General features: G+C 36.1%; 2 protein-coding genes across 2 annotated transcripts in view; both read left to right on the top strand.

Annotated features, from left to right (window-relative positions):
• lrrc8aa (leucine rich repeat containing 8 VRAC subunit Aa) overlaps positions 1 to 4,435 on the top strand; it is a 35,783-nt gene extending 31,348 nt beyond the window's left edge. The window contains exon 7 of the mRNA XM_084387033.1: positions 2,775 to 4,435. Within this exon, the coding sequence (XP_084243159.1) occupies positions 2,775 to 3,050 (276 nt within the window). The 3' untranslated portion in view covers positions 3,051 to 4,435. The remainder of the gene's footprint in view (positions 1 to 2,774) is intronic.
• A 2,866-nt stretch (positions 4,436 to 7,301) lies between these two features.
• phyhd1 (phytanoyl-CoA dioxygenase domain containing 1) lies at positions 7,302 to 14,086 on the top strand. The gene is made up of 11 exons (XM_084386615.1): positions 7,302 to 7,743; positions 8,937 to 9,095; positions 9,355 to 9,430; positions 9,502 to 9,549; positions 9,659 to 9,714; positions 10,034 to 10,096; positions 10,194 to 10,215; positions 10,294 to 10,422; positions 10,546 to 10,662; positions 13,616 to 13,742; positions 13,825 to 14,086. Exons 1-11 carry the CDS (start codon positions 7,711 to 7,713, stop codon positions 13,868 to 13,870), a joined length of 876 nt encoding a protein of 291 aa, XP_084242741.1. The 5' UTR covers positions 7,302 to 7,710; the 3' UTR covers positions 13,871 to 14,086.
• The last annotated feature ends 914 nt before the right edge of the window (positions 14,087 to 15,000 follow it).

Raw genomic sequence — 15,000 nt, 5'->3', positions numbered from 1 at the left:
TACTTTTTTTTTCTTGATATACCCCGAAAGAATGGAAGTGAAATGTGACAACATGCCCCATAGGTGGGGGGTACATTGTAACATGTGAGGGGCACATTGTAACATGACCATATGACAGCTTAAAATGTTAACTGATCTTATAAAAAATATATATACAAGACAAACTAAAATATTTTCTAAATAAAAAAAATTATTAACTTTTTCATATAAAATAATGCCATTTTTTTTAATAATTAAATATGAACTCATTTTTGAATTTTGACTACGAACACAGGAAAACACAGCTATACAACATAGTTCAAAACAAATGAATAATTAGTCATTTCTGAACATTGACTCAGTCTTTATTCACCTTTTTCTCATGTTTTCTCAATAGAGTTAATAAAAGTATAGAATATAATCGCATATTTCTAATAGGGGCACATTGTAACGCAGTGTGACAACATGCCCCCGCCTGCACAACTGGGATTTAAACCCGGCTAGTGTCTTCTGCTAGTTAGCGAAGCATTAAAGGGATACTCCACTTTTTTCGGAAATAAGCTCATTTTACATCTCCCCCAGAGTTAAACAGTTGAGTTTTACCGTTTTAGAATCCATTCAGCCGAACTCCGGGTCTGACGGTACCACTTTTAGCATAGCTTAGCACAGATCATTGATTCTGATGAGTCCAGTAGCATTTCTTTCAAAATGACCAAAGAGTTTCAATATTTTTCCTATTTAAAACTTGACTCTTCTGTAGTTAAACCGTGTACTAAGATCGACGGAAAATGAAAAGTTGTGATTTTCTAAGCCTATATGACTAGGAACTACTCTCATTCCGGCGTAATAATCAAGGAACTGTGCGGCCGTACCATGGGTGCAGCAGGCGTAATGATATGACGCAGCGCCTGAAAATAGTCCCCAGCTCGGTAACTTCTTCCAACGTGACCGGGACTAAGTTTGTCTAACCTATTAGACCTATTTTCAGGCGCTGCGTCATATCATTACGCCTGCTGCACTCATGGTACAGCCGCACAGTTCCTTGATTATTACGCCGGAATGAGAGTAGTTCCTAGTCATATAGGCTTAGAAAATCGCAACTTTTCATTTTCCGTCGATCTTAGTACACGGTTTAACTACAGAAGAGTCAAGTTTTAAATAGGAAAAATATTGAAACTCTTTGGTCATTTTGAAAGAAATGCTACTGGACTCATCAGAATCAATGATCTGTGCTAAGCTATGCTAAAAGTGGTACCGTCAGACTCGGAGATCGGCTGAATGGATTCTAAAACGGTAAAACTCAACTGTTTAACTCTGGGGGAGATGTAAAATGAGCATATTTCCGAAAAAAGTGGAGTATCCCTTTAAAGAACTATCGCAACTGTTAAATAACATATTGGAGATTAATATAATATCAGATTTGTCTCATTTTAAATAAACACAAAAAATAGAGATGAAAAATTAACTTAAGAAATTTACTTTTGCTATGGTTTAATAAATGTCTATGGATATCTTCCAAAAAAATTATAATTTTGGCACAATTTTTTCTCTATATAGTGTTGATATGGCAACTAGTAAATGCACCAAGTTTCATCATGCTAGCATGTGTGGAAGTATTTAAAACAAGTGTGTTACAACTAGCCCCGTGTTATGTTGTGCCCCGCGCTCCCCTCACATTTCAGCAACATATATACTATACACATATACAGTATACAGTATATATAGTATAGAGAGAGTTTGGTGAAAAACAAACTGAAATTTAATGTATTATTTAACGAAATTCTTGACCTCAGCCGTTGGTCTTCTGCGCATTCATGAGACTATGGCAAGCCGTTTTAACTTTTATTCATTTCAAGGATATGAATTCTTGATATCAACAATTTAATTGTTGATATCTGTAATTATATTTTCATTAGTGAAATGTCACCATAGGCTGCCATTCAAAATCAATTATTGATATCAAGAATTGATTTCTTACTAGTAGAAATATAATTTTTGATATCAATAATTACATTGTTACTAGTAAAAATGTGAATTACTGATATCAATAATTCAATTGTCACTAGTTGAAATGTCTATTCTTGATATCAACAATTGAATTGCTACTAGTACAATTTTTCATTTTAACTAGTAAAAATTGAATTGTTGATATCAAGAATTAGTATCCTGGAAATGAATAAAAGTTAAAACGGCTTGCCATATGAGACTATCAGCGCCACAGTTCACTCCGACTCGCCCAGATAAAAACACACAAGTTGTGAGAAATCAAGATTAACAAAAACAAGACATGAAATGCATCCCATGTACAAATGGGATTAAATAATAATAAATAATACATTAAATAGCAGTTAGTTTTTCACCAAACCCTCTCATAGACCCTCAGAACACTTGGAAGAAACGGCACGTCACATGAGAGATCATTCCGTGATACTTTTGCATATATATTTTTTTTTAAAGCTCGATACTGGTCACTATTCACTGCCATTATCTGGACGTTTTTGATTTTGATTTTCTCCTTTTGTGGTCCAAAAACTAAAGAAAGGCATATACGGCATTACAACAACACCAGGGTGGGTAAATTATGGCTTAATTTTCATTTTAGGGTGAACTATCTCTTTAACTAAGATTATTACATTTTGTAGAAGTATTGTTCATGTTAACTAACAAATAAACCTTTTGTAAAGTGTTACCGAAATGTTTACGTCTTATTTGTGGTCATCAGATTTCCAATTTACACACTCATCAAAGAGAATCGCGTCTGTAATCGTGTCTTTTTTTCCCCCCCACCGATTCAGATCGAGACGTTGCCGCCCGAGTTGTTCCAGTGTAAGAAGCTGCGGACGCTGAATCTGGGAAATAACTGCCTTACGGTGTTGCCGTCGCGTTTCGGAGAGTTAACGGGCCTGACGCAGCTGGAGCTCCGCGGGAACCGGCTGGAGGGATTACCGGTGGAGCTCTCCGAATGTCGACTTCTCAAGCGCTCCGGCCTGATCGTGGAGGAAGATCTCTTCAACACTTTACCACCGGAGGTCAAGGAGCAGCTGTGGAGAGCCGATAAAGAACAAGCCTGAGTGAGACGGGTGAAAGAGAAGAAACTCTTAATGTGGTCGTTCTGCTTTCCTTTCATTCTTTTAATGATTTTTAATTCATTTTATTTGGGCGAAAAAGCATTCGTTTCTCGTCCGTTTGAAGGGAAGTTGTGGACAGGGTGCCATCTGTCCTTAGAAACACATATACACTGATCCACTCATACACAAACACACGTTTTGCAAGGTCAAGTCATTCATGTGCTGCCCCCTACAGGCACGGAGGGGCATGCATATAGATGACAGCAACGGCAACATGGTGAACATGTGGGTGCGAGTGCCTGTTAAAGCAGTGGCTTTATGGGAATGCATAGATATAACAAGCAATATGTGGTTTGTGCATTATTTACTTAGCGGCTGCATCCAATCAGGGAAGGGTCGACTGTTTATGAATGTGCCAGCTGAGTTATCAAATATGTAATTGTACATTTTAAACCTCTGCAAGCTAATACCCACAGAAATGAATGCCAAAAAGGTAATATACAGAATCTACTACATACAGTTGTAATTACAAAAATTCAACCTCCATTGCTAATCAGGTTTGTTGGCAAAACCGACAAGACTTTCAGCTGTTTGCAATGAACAAATCAAGCAAAAGTAAGTGAAATAGCAGAAGTTATTAAAAGTTGCATTTTCAGTTGAATTTGGGGAAACTGCTTGAAACATTTGTTATTTTGTACTATTTTTTTTTTTTTTTTTTTTTGATTTGCTCATTGCACACAGATAAAAGTCTATCAATTCTACCAATAAACCTGATTTGCAATGGGGGTTGAATACTTTTGATTACAACTGTATATATGCTTTTAAAGACTTTTAAAGATGAATATGATGCCAGAAACTCTTTGAAAATGTCTTGCTAAAAATCTTACACTCCACAGACTACGCAAAGATATAGAAATGGCGAACTCAAACGCTCTGATGACAAACTAAATGATCTTGGACTGACTCAAGTTTGGATCAGGTGAGATGCACGTTGACTCGAAGGGAATGAATGATGACGTCATGACGACTGTTGTTGTAGCAACGTTCCCACACTATTATGGCCTTAACTCTCTGAGCTGAATGCTGGAGGTCATCTCAAAGAAAAAGTGTACATTTTACGTTTGTAAGTTTTATAATTTTACAAAAAAATATAAGAGAAAGAACAAAAAGAAACAGAACAGAAAGACAATTGTGCAAATTGTTCACATGTTTGCAAGTACAAAAATCCTATGCGTTAATGAATTGTTTTTATATGTACATGTACATGTTCATATGATTTTATTTTATGATTTTTATTTGAACTTTTCTTTTGTTGGAAAGATTGCCTAATGTACACAGTTATGGTGTTAAACAAAACCAAGTAAACATTTCTGATATGTACATTCAAATGTGTTTTCATATGTTTCTTAAGTCTCACACACACACACACGGGTCATTCTCAGGAAATTGTGCCGTCGGTGTCTGAACATTTTATTTGTCACTTTTTAAGCATTTGCAAAAAAACAACAACAAATAGTTTGTTACTAAGACCTACATTATTCGTTACTAACCCTAAAGCACTACATTATTTCACAGAAAGTTTTGAATTCCGTTTGTATAGATAATATTAGTATAGTTTAATTGTGTCCTATAATAAATCACAGATTATAATTGAAATTATATAATTTTTAGTGCTGTCAAATCGATTAATTGCATATAACATAGAAGTTTGTAAGTGTGTATGTGTATGTATGTGATATATAATATCTGTATATATGTGTGAATGTATAGAATACAGAATGTGAAAGCATGTTTTAAAATAGATTTATAAATATGCAGAACTTAAATGTAATGGTTATTGTTTCCATGCAAATTTGCTGATATTCTGATGAAAAACTAAATAGTTTTATTTATACAATTTATATTGCATTACACATGAAATTATGTCAAATTTGTGGAAGCTTGTTTCCCCAGCGGAATAAAATTAAAATTAAAAAAGATAATTGAAACTTTTTACCTCACAATTCTGACTTTTTCACAATCTCGAAATTCTGATGAAAATTCTGGCTTTTTCTGCAATTACAGAATTTATATCTTGCAAATCTAAATTAATGTCAAGGTCGAGGGACTTTGGTTTACATCTAAACTAGGAATTGCAAGAAAAAAAGTCAAATTTGCGTATGGTTGTTGCTGGAAGCCAGTGATTATAGTTAATAAAGTTTTATATTTGTCTTACAAAATGTGCCTTTGGAGCTTCAAAAACTCTGGCACTATTCAATGCCATTACAAAGCTGGGAATAGCCAGGATATTATTTAATATGATTAATATAAACTACGATTGTGTTCGGCTGAAAGAAGAAAGCCATACACCTAGGATGGCTCAAGGGTGAGTCAATTATGGGATCATTTTCATTATTGAGTGAACTATTCCTTTAAGATCCTTCAAGCATGTGAATGTGAAGTATGGCCACACGTGGCATTGTTGCCTGAGAATGAGCCACAGACCGACACCTACACACACACATTCTTTAATGCCACACCTCTCCACACACACACAAACACTGAACACAGGCTCTCTGTTTCTGTGAGTGGTAGAGGTGAGTAAAGTCGCCACATGAGAGCTCCCATTCATCCACTTCTCTCTCTGTAAGTGAAGTCAGCTGACCATCCAAATGACAGCCAGTTCAAACAAAACAAACTTTCTTAGGTTTGTATGCACTTGACACTGACTGAAACGGTCTGTAAGTCAATGTTGCACAGCCGTCACAAACTGGCAATGGCAAGAAGGTGTTAATGGAGAACTGACATCCCATGAAGTGGAAAACATTCTGTCTATCTCGATCAAATCTCTGCTAGAATTTAGTATTCGTCGGATATGAGCAGCTGTCTACTTTTTTTCCATCTGATTTGCGATTAAACTGCTGTTTTTGTTCATTGGCGCAAACGCCTAAACTGCTAGGTTATCATCTTTACGAGCTTTCGCTTCCTCCATATCCTCAGTGGTCTAGCAGACTCTACAAAAACTAAAGAGCTGAGAAATTAAAGGGAAACTGTGGAAGTCACTTGGGTCCATCAACTGTTTGGTTACCCATATTCTTCAAAATATCTTATTTTGTGTTCAGCAGAAGAAAGAAACTCATACAGGTTTGGAACAACTTGAGGGGGTGAGTAAATGATGACAGAATTTTCATTTTGGGGCGAACTGTCCCTTTAAGGAGAACCGTGTGTGACGCTGGCGCCCCCTTGCAGGTGAAGAGGTAAAACGCACACACAAAAACCACCGCAAAATTACGACTTCATTTTTAAATGTAGACCCTACTTCTAAATTCTCCCTCGGTCTAAAATATTGTCGTTATTCAGATTTTTTTTTTTTTTTTTTTTAAGTACTAGATGGAAATATTATCAATGAATAATGACGGTTAATTTACTGTATACTGTATTTACTGGAATTTTAATTATTTATTCATTTATTGCTTTTGTGATCCCTTTTACATGGTTGTTGTATGGAAAAGAGCTGTATGAACTTTCATCAAAAGTACATTAAATAGATAGACAGTTTATAATTGAGGTGAATATCACTTTAAATCAAAACATGCAAGGTTTTAAAGGGACCGTTTACTCAAAAAATAAAAAAAACATCTTTATCATTTACTCACCCTCATGTTATTACAAACATGTGTGACCTTTAGAGAAGATATTTTTTTAATGTGACTGTTTTTTTCCCACATACCATTGGTTTTCTCCCCACAACATTTTTTTTTTTTTTTTACATTTTTTTTTATTAAATGCAACAAGAACCAGATGTACGTTGTTAACAACATTAGCTGCCAGAGAAAAAGTTACATACGGTTTAGTGCTTTTAAAACATAACATGTTCAGTGCTTTTTGTTTTTAGGTTTATGCATATTTAAAGTTATTTATAAAATGTGAGAAATTTGGTTTGCAAAGAGTCCACTTATGTTACTAAGTAATTGCAATTATTTTCCCAGATACAACCACAGAATAAAGTCAGTCGTTCAGGTGAAAGTAAATGACAGAATACAAAAAAAATTTTTTAAACCATTCCTTTCAATACCAGCTGAAAACATGCAAATAAAATAATGCATTTAAGAAATGGAGCTTGCATAGTATTAGTTTGTTAATATATCTTATAATGCACTGAAAATAACCAAATCTGTCATACCATTCACTTGAGGGTGAATCCTAGAAAAACTAACATTAGTCAACATAGTTAATGACTGGCTCATACACACAGATGATAAAGGGTTAACTTTTATGAAAGTGAATTGGGAAACTGACTAACACAGACAAAGCCTGTATCTCTTTTGTTAAGTCTTCTTCAACACTGTCCAATTCATGCAATCGTGCACATAATGATCTGCCAAACAAACTGATTTCCATCCTCCACAGGACAGAATATGACCATGTGTTCACCCTTTACCTGGAATTTGGAGGCATATGTTTACCATTTAGGTTCACTTGAACCCTCAGTGACTCAAGTTGTCCATGCACTTTCTGGCAGTCCAGTGAAAGTTACTGTTCAAAATCCAATTATTGCATAACCATGGCTACAGTTTAATCGTATTTGACATGGTGCAACCACGTGGTTGCTTCGAGAGAGAGAGAGAGAGAGATTTGGATGAGACGGCAGTTTTAGCTCTCTTCTTAGACTGTTTTCCTCAGCATGGATGTTTTGACACAAGAAGACGTGCAAAAGGTAAGAAATTGCCTCTAAATTGCTATAACAACAATACGCCACATATTGTCTTTGTTATGTGCATGTTAATCAGAAAAGCACTTTTACGAGTCTTACGATTTTTCTTGCTATTAGATGACAGTGTTTTGCATCTTTATATTAAAAGTTGTCAGTGCCTCGTGCATGCGTGCAAAAAATGCACAAAAGAAATAAAAATCTCGAGAAAGCACTTGTGGAATAATTCAAGTGGAATCTGTTGCGTAATTCTCTAGAAAAACAGGACTTGCGGTTAGACTGGGATGTGCCCTCATGGAAAGAGCATCACGAAATGGGCGGGGCCTTAAGTGATCATTTACATATTTTAACTCTTCAGTGTGTGTGATTTTCAGTTTAACGGCTGCGTATTATTATTAGTATTAGTTGTACAGTATACCGTTTGTTTATTATTATTGTCCTGAGCGTAGACCTATGTGTCACGTGACATCTGTTACTTTTCTCATTGCTGTCGAAGATAGACCAATCACAGTCGTAGTTGTAGAGATCGATGAGACAGATTTCTATTTCCGTGTCTGGAATAATTGGAATTAAACATATTTAAACGGTTTCACTTATTAGTGTCCAGATGTTTTCAAAATCATCCTGAGATTTGTGATGGATTTTTAATAGATGAGATAGCAAACTATCTTTTATACTAACCATGATTCTAACAATTCTAACATAAACCTTACATCCCCTTTTAGGTCTAACAGTCTGTTCTGTTATTTGTCTATTTGTGTTATGGACAATTCTCAAGTGCTGACCATGACAAAATCAAAAATATACTGTCTGTCTGTATTATGTTATGATACATTGAGTAATCAACTGAGCTCAAAACACATTTAAAAGTGAGAATAAAAAAGGAAAAGTGAAGAAAAATCATCTGTATTTGCTCCCTAAGTCCACTTTGAGTTGTTATTAGCTAGTACAAGAATGGTAATACCATGGTATTTTGAAATATAATACCATGATACAAAATGAATGTACTAATATTCCATTGTATTTACATGGTACTAAAGAATACCATACATTACCATAGTAAGCTACATGTACAAAAAGGACCTTTTTGCTACTTTTTTGTGATATCAGGAAGAGCAAATTATGTTTTTGACCTAATTGGGTATATATAATTTGCTTATGTAGACTGAATATGTTTCTGTACTGTTTTCACTCTGTAGTACCAGGATGAGGGCTATCTGGTGCTGGACGGGCTTCTGTCCCCAGAGGAATGTGATGCTTTACGGGAACGAATGAGTGAGATTGTTGACCGGATGGACGTTCCTGAACACTGCAGGATACATTTCTCCACTGACCACGACGAGCAGCTGAAAACACAGGTAAACAGCGTCGTCATCATTGCCTCATCATCATTGTGCATATTCACTAGTGTTATTATCAACGTTCTTCTACGCATTACTTTCCACATGCAACCAAATATTCCTGGGTAAAGATGCAGGTAAGACTACTGACTGCAGGTAAATGTAGTTGCCTGTATTAGTTAAAAATGCTGTCATACTACCAACCATGCTGGAAAGAAGTCCCATGTAAATCCATGTACATTTAGAAGCGGTCAAATCATATTTTGTGTTTGTCCAGGGAAATGCAGACTATTTCATCACAAGTGGAGACAAGATCCGTTTCTTCTTTGAGAAAGGCGTGTTTGATGATAAAGGTTTGTTGTGCTGAGATGTAAATAAAAACTCCCAGGAAATTCATCCCATAATGAAACTGTTGTGTTTTCAGGAGAGTTCATTGTGCCAAGAGAACATTCCTTGAATAAAATCGGACATGGTGGGTATTTAAGAAAATGATATTTAAACGCCATATTTAAGACATTCATATTTAAACGATGAAATAAAATTATTTTGCCCCTTATGTATTTGTTTTATCCTTCCTACAGCTCTCCACGCTTATGAGCCGCTGTTTAAAGCAGTCACCCACTCACCAAAAGTTCAAGTAATGACCAAACTCCCATGTAAACGAATGTAAATTGTGGTCTTCGTATAAAAGCTCATTTGTTTTAATTGGAAGATTTATGAGACACTTTAGGAAGTAGGTAGTAAATCTCTTTTAAAGTATTAATAAATACTATAAAAGTATATAAATAATACTGAAATAACACTGACCCAGACTAATTTGGTTTCAAACTGAGACTAGCAATCCACTGTTTAACCCAAAAAAACATGATCATGCCAAATATACTTCACTCTTTTCATTATGCCAATTTTCAGACACTTCAGTCATAATGTGTGTGTGTTTTGCTTCTTATCTGCAGAACCTGGGTAAGAAACTCGGCTTGATAAATCCAGTTATTCTGCAGAGTATGTACATCTTTAAGGTAGAGTTAATATATGATGGCTTATAAATTATGCTTACATTAATTGTAAAGGTAATATTTTCATTACCCGCCTCTTCTGTGTCTGTTCTGTAAACAGCAACCAGGGATTGGTGGAGAAGGTAAGACCCGCCTACATCTTTAACCAATGAGAAAGCAATACAAAAACACTTTTTTTAACCTTTGACCCTTGACTTCAGTGACACCTCACCAGGACGCCACCTTCCTTTACACGCAGCCTCTGGGAAGGGTGATAGGCATGTGGATCGCACTGGAAGACGCTACACCCGAGAACGGCTGTCTGTGGTTCATACCGGGATCCCACTGTGGTAATTTCAAACGCATGAAGCAGATTCGTGGCATTTTATGTCATTTGGGCATGCATGCTATTGGAGTGAAGCTTGGTTTTGCACAAATGTGTGTATCTAAAATGAGTTTCCTGTGCATGAAAGATGGGCTTACCAGGCGAATGGTGCGGACACCTAAAGGCACGTTTCCTCTGACTGATTTCATTGGCCGAGAGAAGAATTATGACGACAAACTCTTCGTTCCCGTTCCGGTTAAAAAAGGTGAGTTATTGAAACTGTTAATTCCATTGGAAATAAATTACAACACCATACAGTAAACATATACAGTATATACACTACTGTTCAAAAGTTTGTTTTTTTAAAACATTTTTTAAATAAGTCTCTTCTGCTCACCAAGGCTTCATTTATTTGATCAAAAATGCAGTAAAAACAGTCATATTGGGAAATATTATACTTTAAAACTAGAAAGAAAACTTTGTCAAACTTGACAAAGCCTTGTCTGAAAGTTTGACATTTTGATATGCTTCATGGCATGTTTTATCATGCTGGCATGTGTCTATCATTGTTTTAAATTTTGCTAACATGTTTGTAACAGATTTTAATACACTGTTAGCATGAATTAGCATTTTACTAGCATGTTTTAGCACATTGCTAGCATGTGTTTTAGCATGTTGTTTGCATGATTTAGCACATTGCTAACATGTTTTAGCACGTTTGCTAAGAGTTAATTAGCATATTGCTAGCATGTTTTAGCACGTTGCTAGCATATTTCTGCACATTGCTAACATGATTTAACATGTTAACATGATTTATCACAAAGCTATTAGGAATTAGCATGTTGGTAGCATGTTGCTGACATGATTTGACACATTAGGCGCGTTTCCATTACAGATTTGCGCAGAACTTTTGCGATTTTTGATCACATATGAGGTGTTTCTGGGTGTTTCTCCCTCATATCTGCTTCGAGGTCTTGATTGTGGCATTTATTTGAGGTTTAGAATCCAGTATTCCTGTAATTCTTTTGTCTTTTATGAATTTAATAAAGAACTCTGTCTCGTATTCTGTCCAAACGCACCGCGTCATCTACGTCAGGTGACCTGTAAATGCGCAAAAACTGTTTCCATTGCAGTTTTGCGAAATATTTATTTTCCGAATCGCCTGAAAAACCACCTCATGCGAGCGTAAAAACTTTTTTGCGATAAATGGGAATTTTTGCGAAATTGACGTGTTTCCAATGGGCGTATTTTCAATTCGCAATTTCAATTTGCGCAATTTGAAAGGTAATGGAAACGCAGTTTGAATTGGCACATTTGCTAGCATGTTTTAACACTTTGCTAGCATTAATTACCACATTGGTAGCATGTTGCTAGCATGATTATGCTTGTTTTTAACATGATTGAGCACATTGCTAGCATGATTTAGCTAGCACATTGTTTACATGTTTTAACACATTGCTAGCATTAATTAGCATGCTGCTAGAATGAATTAGCATGTTGCTAGCATATTTTAACATGTTGTCCCAGGACAGTCATTAAGCTTTGACCCGAGTTGTAGCTTGAAAGCCCTAGGAGGAGATACTGTTTAAATTTAGTCTCAGAAATACAACAAAATTTTAATGTATGTTAAAATGTAATTTATTCCTGTGATCAAAGCTGAATTTTCAGCATCATTACTCCAGTCTTCAGTGTCACATGATCCTTCAGAAATCATTCTAATATGCCGATTTGCTGCTAAAGAAACATTTCTGATTATTATCAATGTTGAAAACAGTTGCGCTGCTTCATATTTTTGTGGAAACGGTGATACATTTTATTCACGACTCTTTGAGGAATAGAAAGTTCAAAAGAACAGCATTTATTCAAAATAGAAATCTTATCTAAACTTATAAATGTCTTTACTGTGACTTCTGATCAATTTAATGTGTCCCTGCTGAATAGAGGTATTACATTACAAATCCAACTTTTGAACAGTAGTGTATTAAAGGGCACCTATTATGCCCCTTTTCACAAGATGTAAAATAAGTGAGATGTGTATGTTAAGTTTTAGCTCAAAATACCCAACCGATAATTTTTTACAGCATGTTTCAGTTGTCATTTTTTAGGGCTCAGAAAAACGCACCGTTTTAGTGTGTATCCCTTTAAATGCAAATTAACTGCTGCTGCCGGCCCAGGGGGCGGAGCCTCACAAGCTCACGCTAAGAGCCAGGACAATCTCATCTGATAATATCAGAACAGAAACACTCAGTTGCGGTGTTCATTTCGACTCGGAGTCGGACAATAATGCCCACATAGCCAGAGAATATATGCTGTATGGAGATAGAATGGGTATAGTGTAGTTTAATTACGGTTATTTGTCATCTGCTTTTATCCACTATTAATACAAGCCTGCTGTAGCAAACCCCGTCCGAATGATGACCAAAATATACTGATGAGTTCAGTGGAGTTTATTGTACCTCACACAAAAGATGAAGCCTTAGTTTTACTCTAGAAAATCACTGTAAGAGCCGAATAAACAGTATATAAGTGCGCATTAAAGTCTTATCCATAAACTCTCTCTCTCTCCCTTTCATTATCATTCAACATACACAGCAAAGTACACAAAACACTCGTTAGAACTAGCCGTAAACACATATATACACACCTTTTCAGTGGGTGCCTAATCAACTGGTAAACTGTATATCCACGACTCGATGAGCTGTCATAAAGTGCGCGCTCTCACTTTCATTTTTGCCGTGATCAGTAACGTTAGTCCTGTCGCTCCGGAGACTGTAAGCTGAATCACGAGCAGTACAGATCCATCCTTGTGTAACAACCAGAGTAAATGAAGACTGCTAAGTTCATTCTTACATCCAACAACAAAACACCTCAATCACTTAGGAGACATTCTTGTCTACAGTTGCTCCAGCGTGGAAACAATGGCGGACTGTGTCCAGCTCACTCAGGGCGGGTCTAGGCTCAAACTGCGGTGTCAATCAACAGTCGTGGGAGGGGCCTGTGCAAAGTGACGTCACATTGCCCCGAATCTGAGAACAGCTCGTTCTGAGACAGTGCTTATGATTTATGGGGATTTAAAAAAAAGCACTTGGTGGATTTTTATCATTATAGGGTGGTTGTGTACACACACACTGCCAACACACATTTATGTTCAAACACCATGTAAAAGTGAATTTTGCATAATAGGTGCCCTTTAAAGTATAAATATTTTGGTACTGTAGGTGGAGCAGTTCTGATTCACGGGGAGGTGGTCCACCGCAGCGCTGCGAACACATCTGACGTCTCACGCCACGTTTACACTTTCCACATCATGGAGTCTCAAAACACCGTTTGGAGTCCTGAGAACTGGTAAGAGCAGTGCATGCTGGGTAACGCAGGCCGTAGAGAGACGAGTTCTAGTTCTCAGGGCTTTTGTGTTGTTCTCTCTCAGGCTGCAGCCGACAGAAGAGCTGCCCTTCCCTTCCCTCTACACCTGAACAACACACACACACAACAGGCCTGATGACACTTGATGACATCTGAGATATCAGGAGCTTTTTTAACACCAGGATAACAATAATTCCTTTAAATATGAAATTTTGTAAATGGACCAAAAAATGTCTTTCTTACCATAAATTTTGAATCATTTTGAATCATTCTGTATATTTTACCTACAGCCACGACAGTGTTAATAAAAGGCTAGTTTTTGTTAACCGAAGAGTCTCTATCATTTGTGATCTGACTTCAAAGCTTGTTATTTTAGTAAATGAGAAACATTTAACTTTATTAGAAATAAAGTTTATTTCCTTTAACGCAGCATTATCTGTGTACCCGACAAAATCAATACAATATAGAAAAGGTATGAATGTTTGATCATATGAATCATGTGGATTTCCAGACCAAGAACATAGCATGACAAAACTGCGGTTCTCATGACAGGAAAATCTGAAAAATCATATTTATAGTCATTGGTGATGAAAAAGATTTAAAACAAATTTCAATAAAGATTAAACTAAAAGTTCAACTATTCCAACAAAAGTATAGTTTTAAAAAAAAGTCACTGTTTCATGCTGGGTCACGTCTTCTGACGCAAAGTAATTAATTGAACTAAACAATTTGCACAATCCATTAAAACGATCATTTACAAAATAAAAATCCAACAATCTTTGTCAAATCCCAATGTCAAAAAGTAGTATGACCATAAAGTAACACATTTTATTACAATTTCCAGGTAGTTTAAAAACAAGTTTACACTTGAATGTCATGCAAATGTCCACAGATGCAGAGTGTCCGTTATAAATGTCCCAGAATGCACTGCAAACTGAACAGGTGACTGATGCTTCAACCACAGTTCCCATGACAACTGTCAACGTAACACGCTCAACACAAAACGCCAATCACAACGTAAAAGGCCTCAGTCAAATATCGTGAATAAATTAAGGTTTAAACATAATATAATTTACAAAATGCTTGAATTCTGCAATCTTTATCAGAGTAAAGACATCGCATACATGCTTTTACAGGACAGTGATCTGTACATTAATAACTACTGCCTCCTACATGCAGACAGACCACTGATAGCACTGAACCACTGACAATACAAAACACTTTTTAAGGCAATAAAGCT

The sequence above is a fragment of the Rutilus rutilus genome (assembly GCF_951802725.1).
Source record: "Rutilus rutilus genome assembly, chromosome: 18".
NCBI lineage: Eukaryota > Metazoa > Chordata > Actinopteri > Cypriniformes > Leuciscidae > Rutilus > Rutilus rutilus.
This window is presented reverse-complemented; position numbering and strand designations above follow the sequence as displayed.

What these genes read in the sequence shown, in the direction of transcription:
- phyhd1 (XM_084386615.1), top strand. Translation starts at nt 7,711, where the DNA reads ATGGATGTTTTGACACAAGAAGACGTGCAAAAG. An exon ending in CTTGAATAAAATCGGACATG is followed by an intron (nt 9,550 to 9,658) that starts GTGGGTATTTAA and finishes TCCTTCCTACAG; the next exon opens with CTCTCCACGCTTATGAGCCG. An exon ending in TCCCGTTCCGGTTAAAAAAG is followed by an intron (nt 10,663 to 13,615) that starts GTGAGTTATTGA and finishes TTGGTACTGTAG; the next exon opens with GTGGAGCAGTTCTGATTCAC.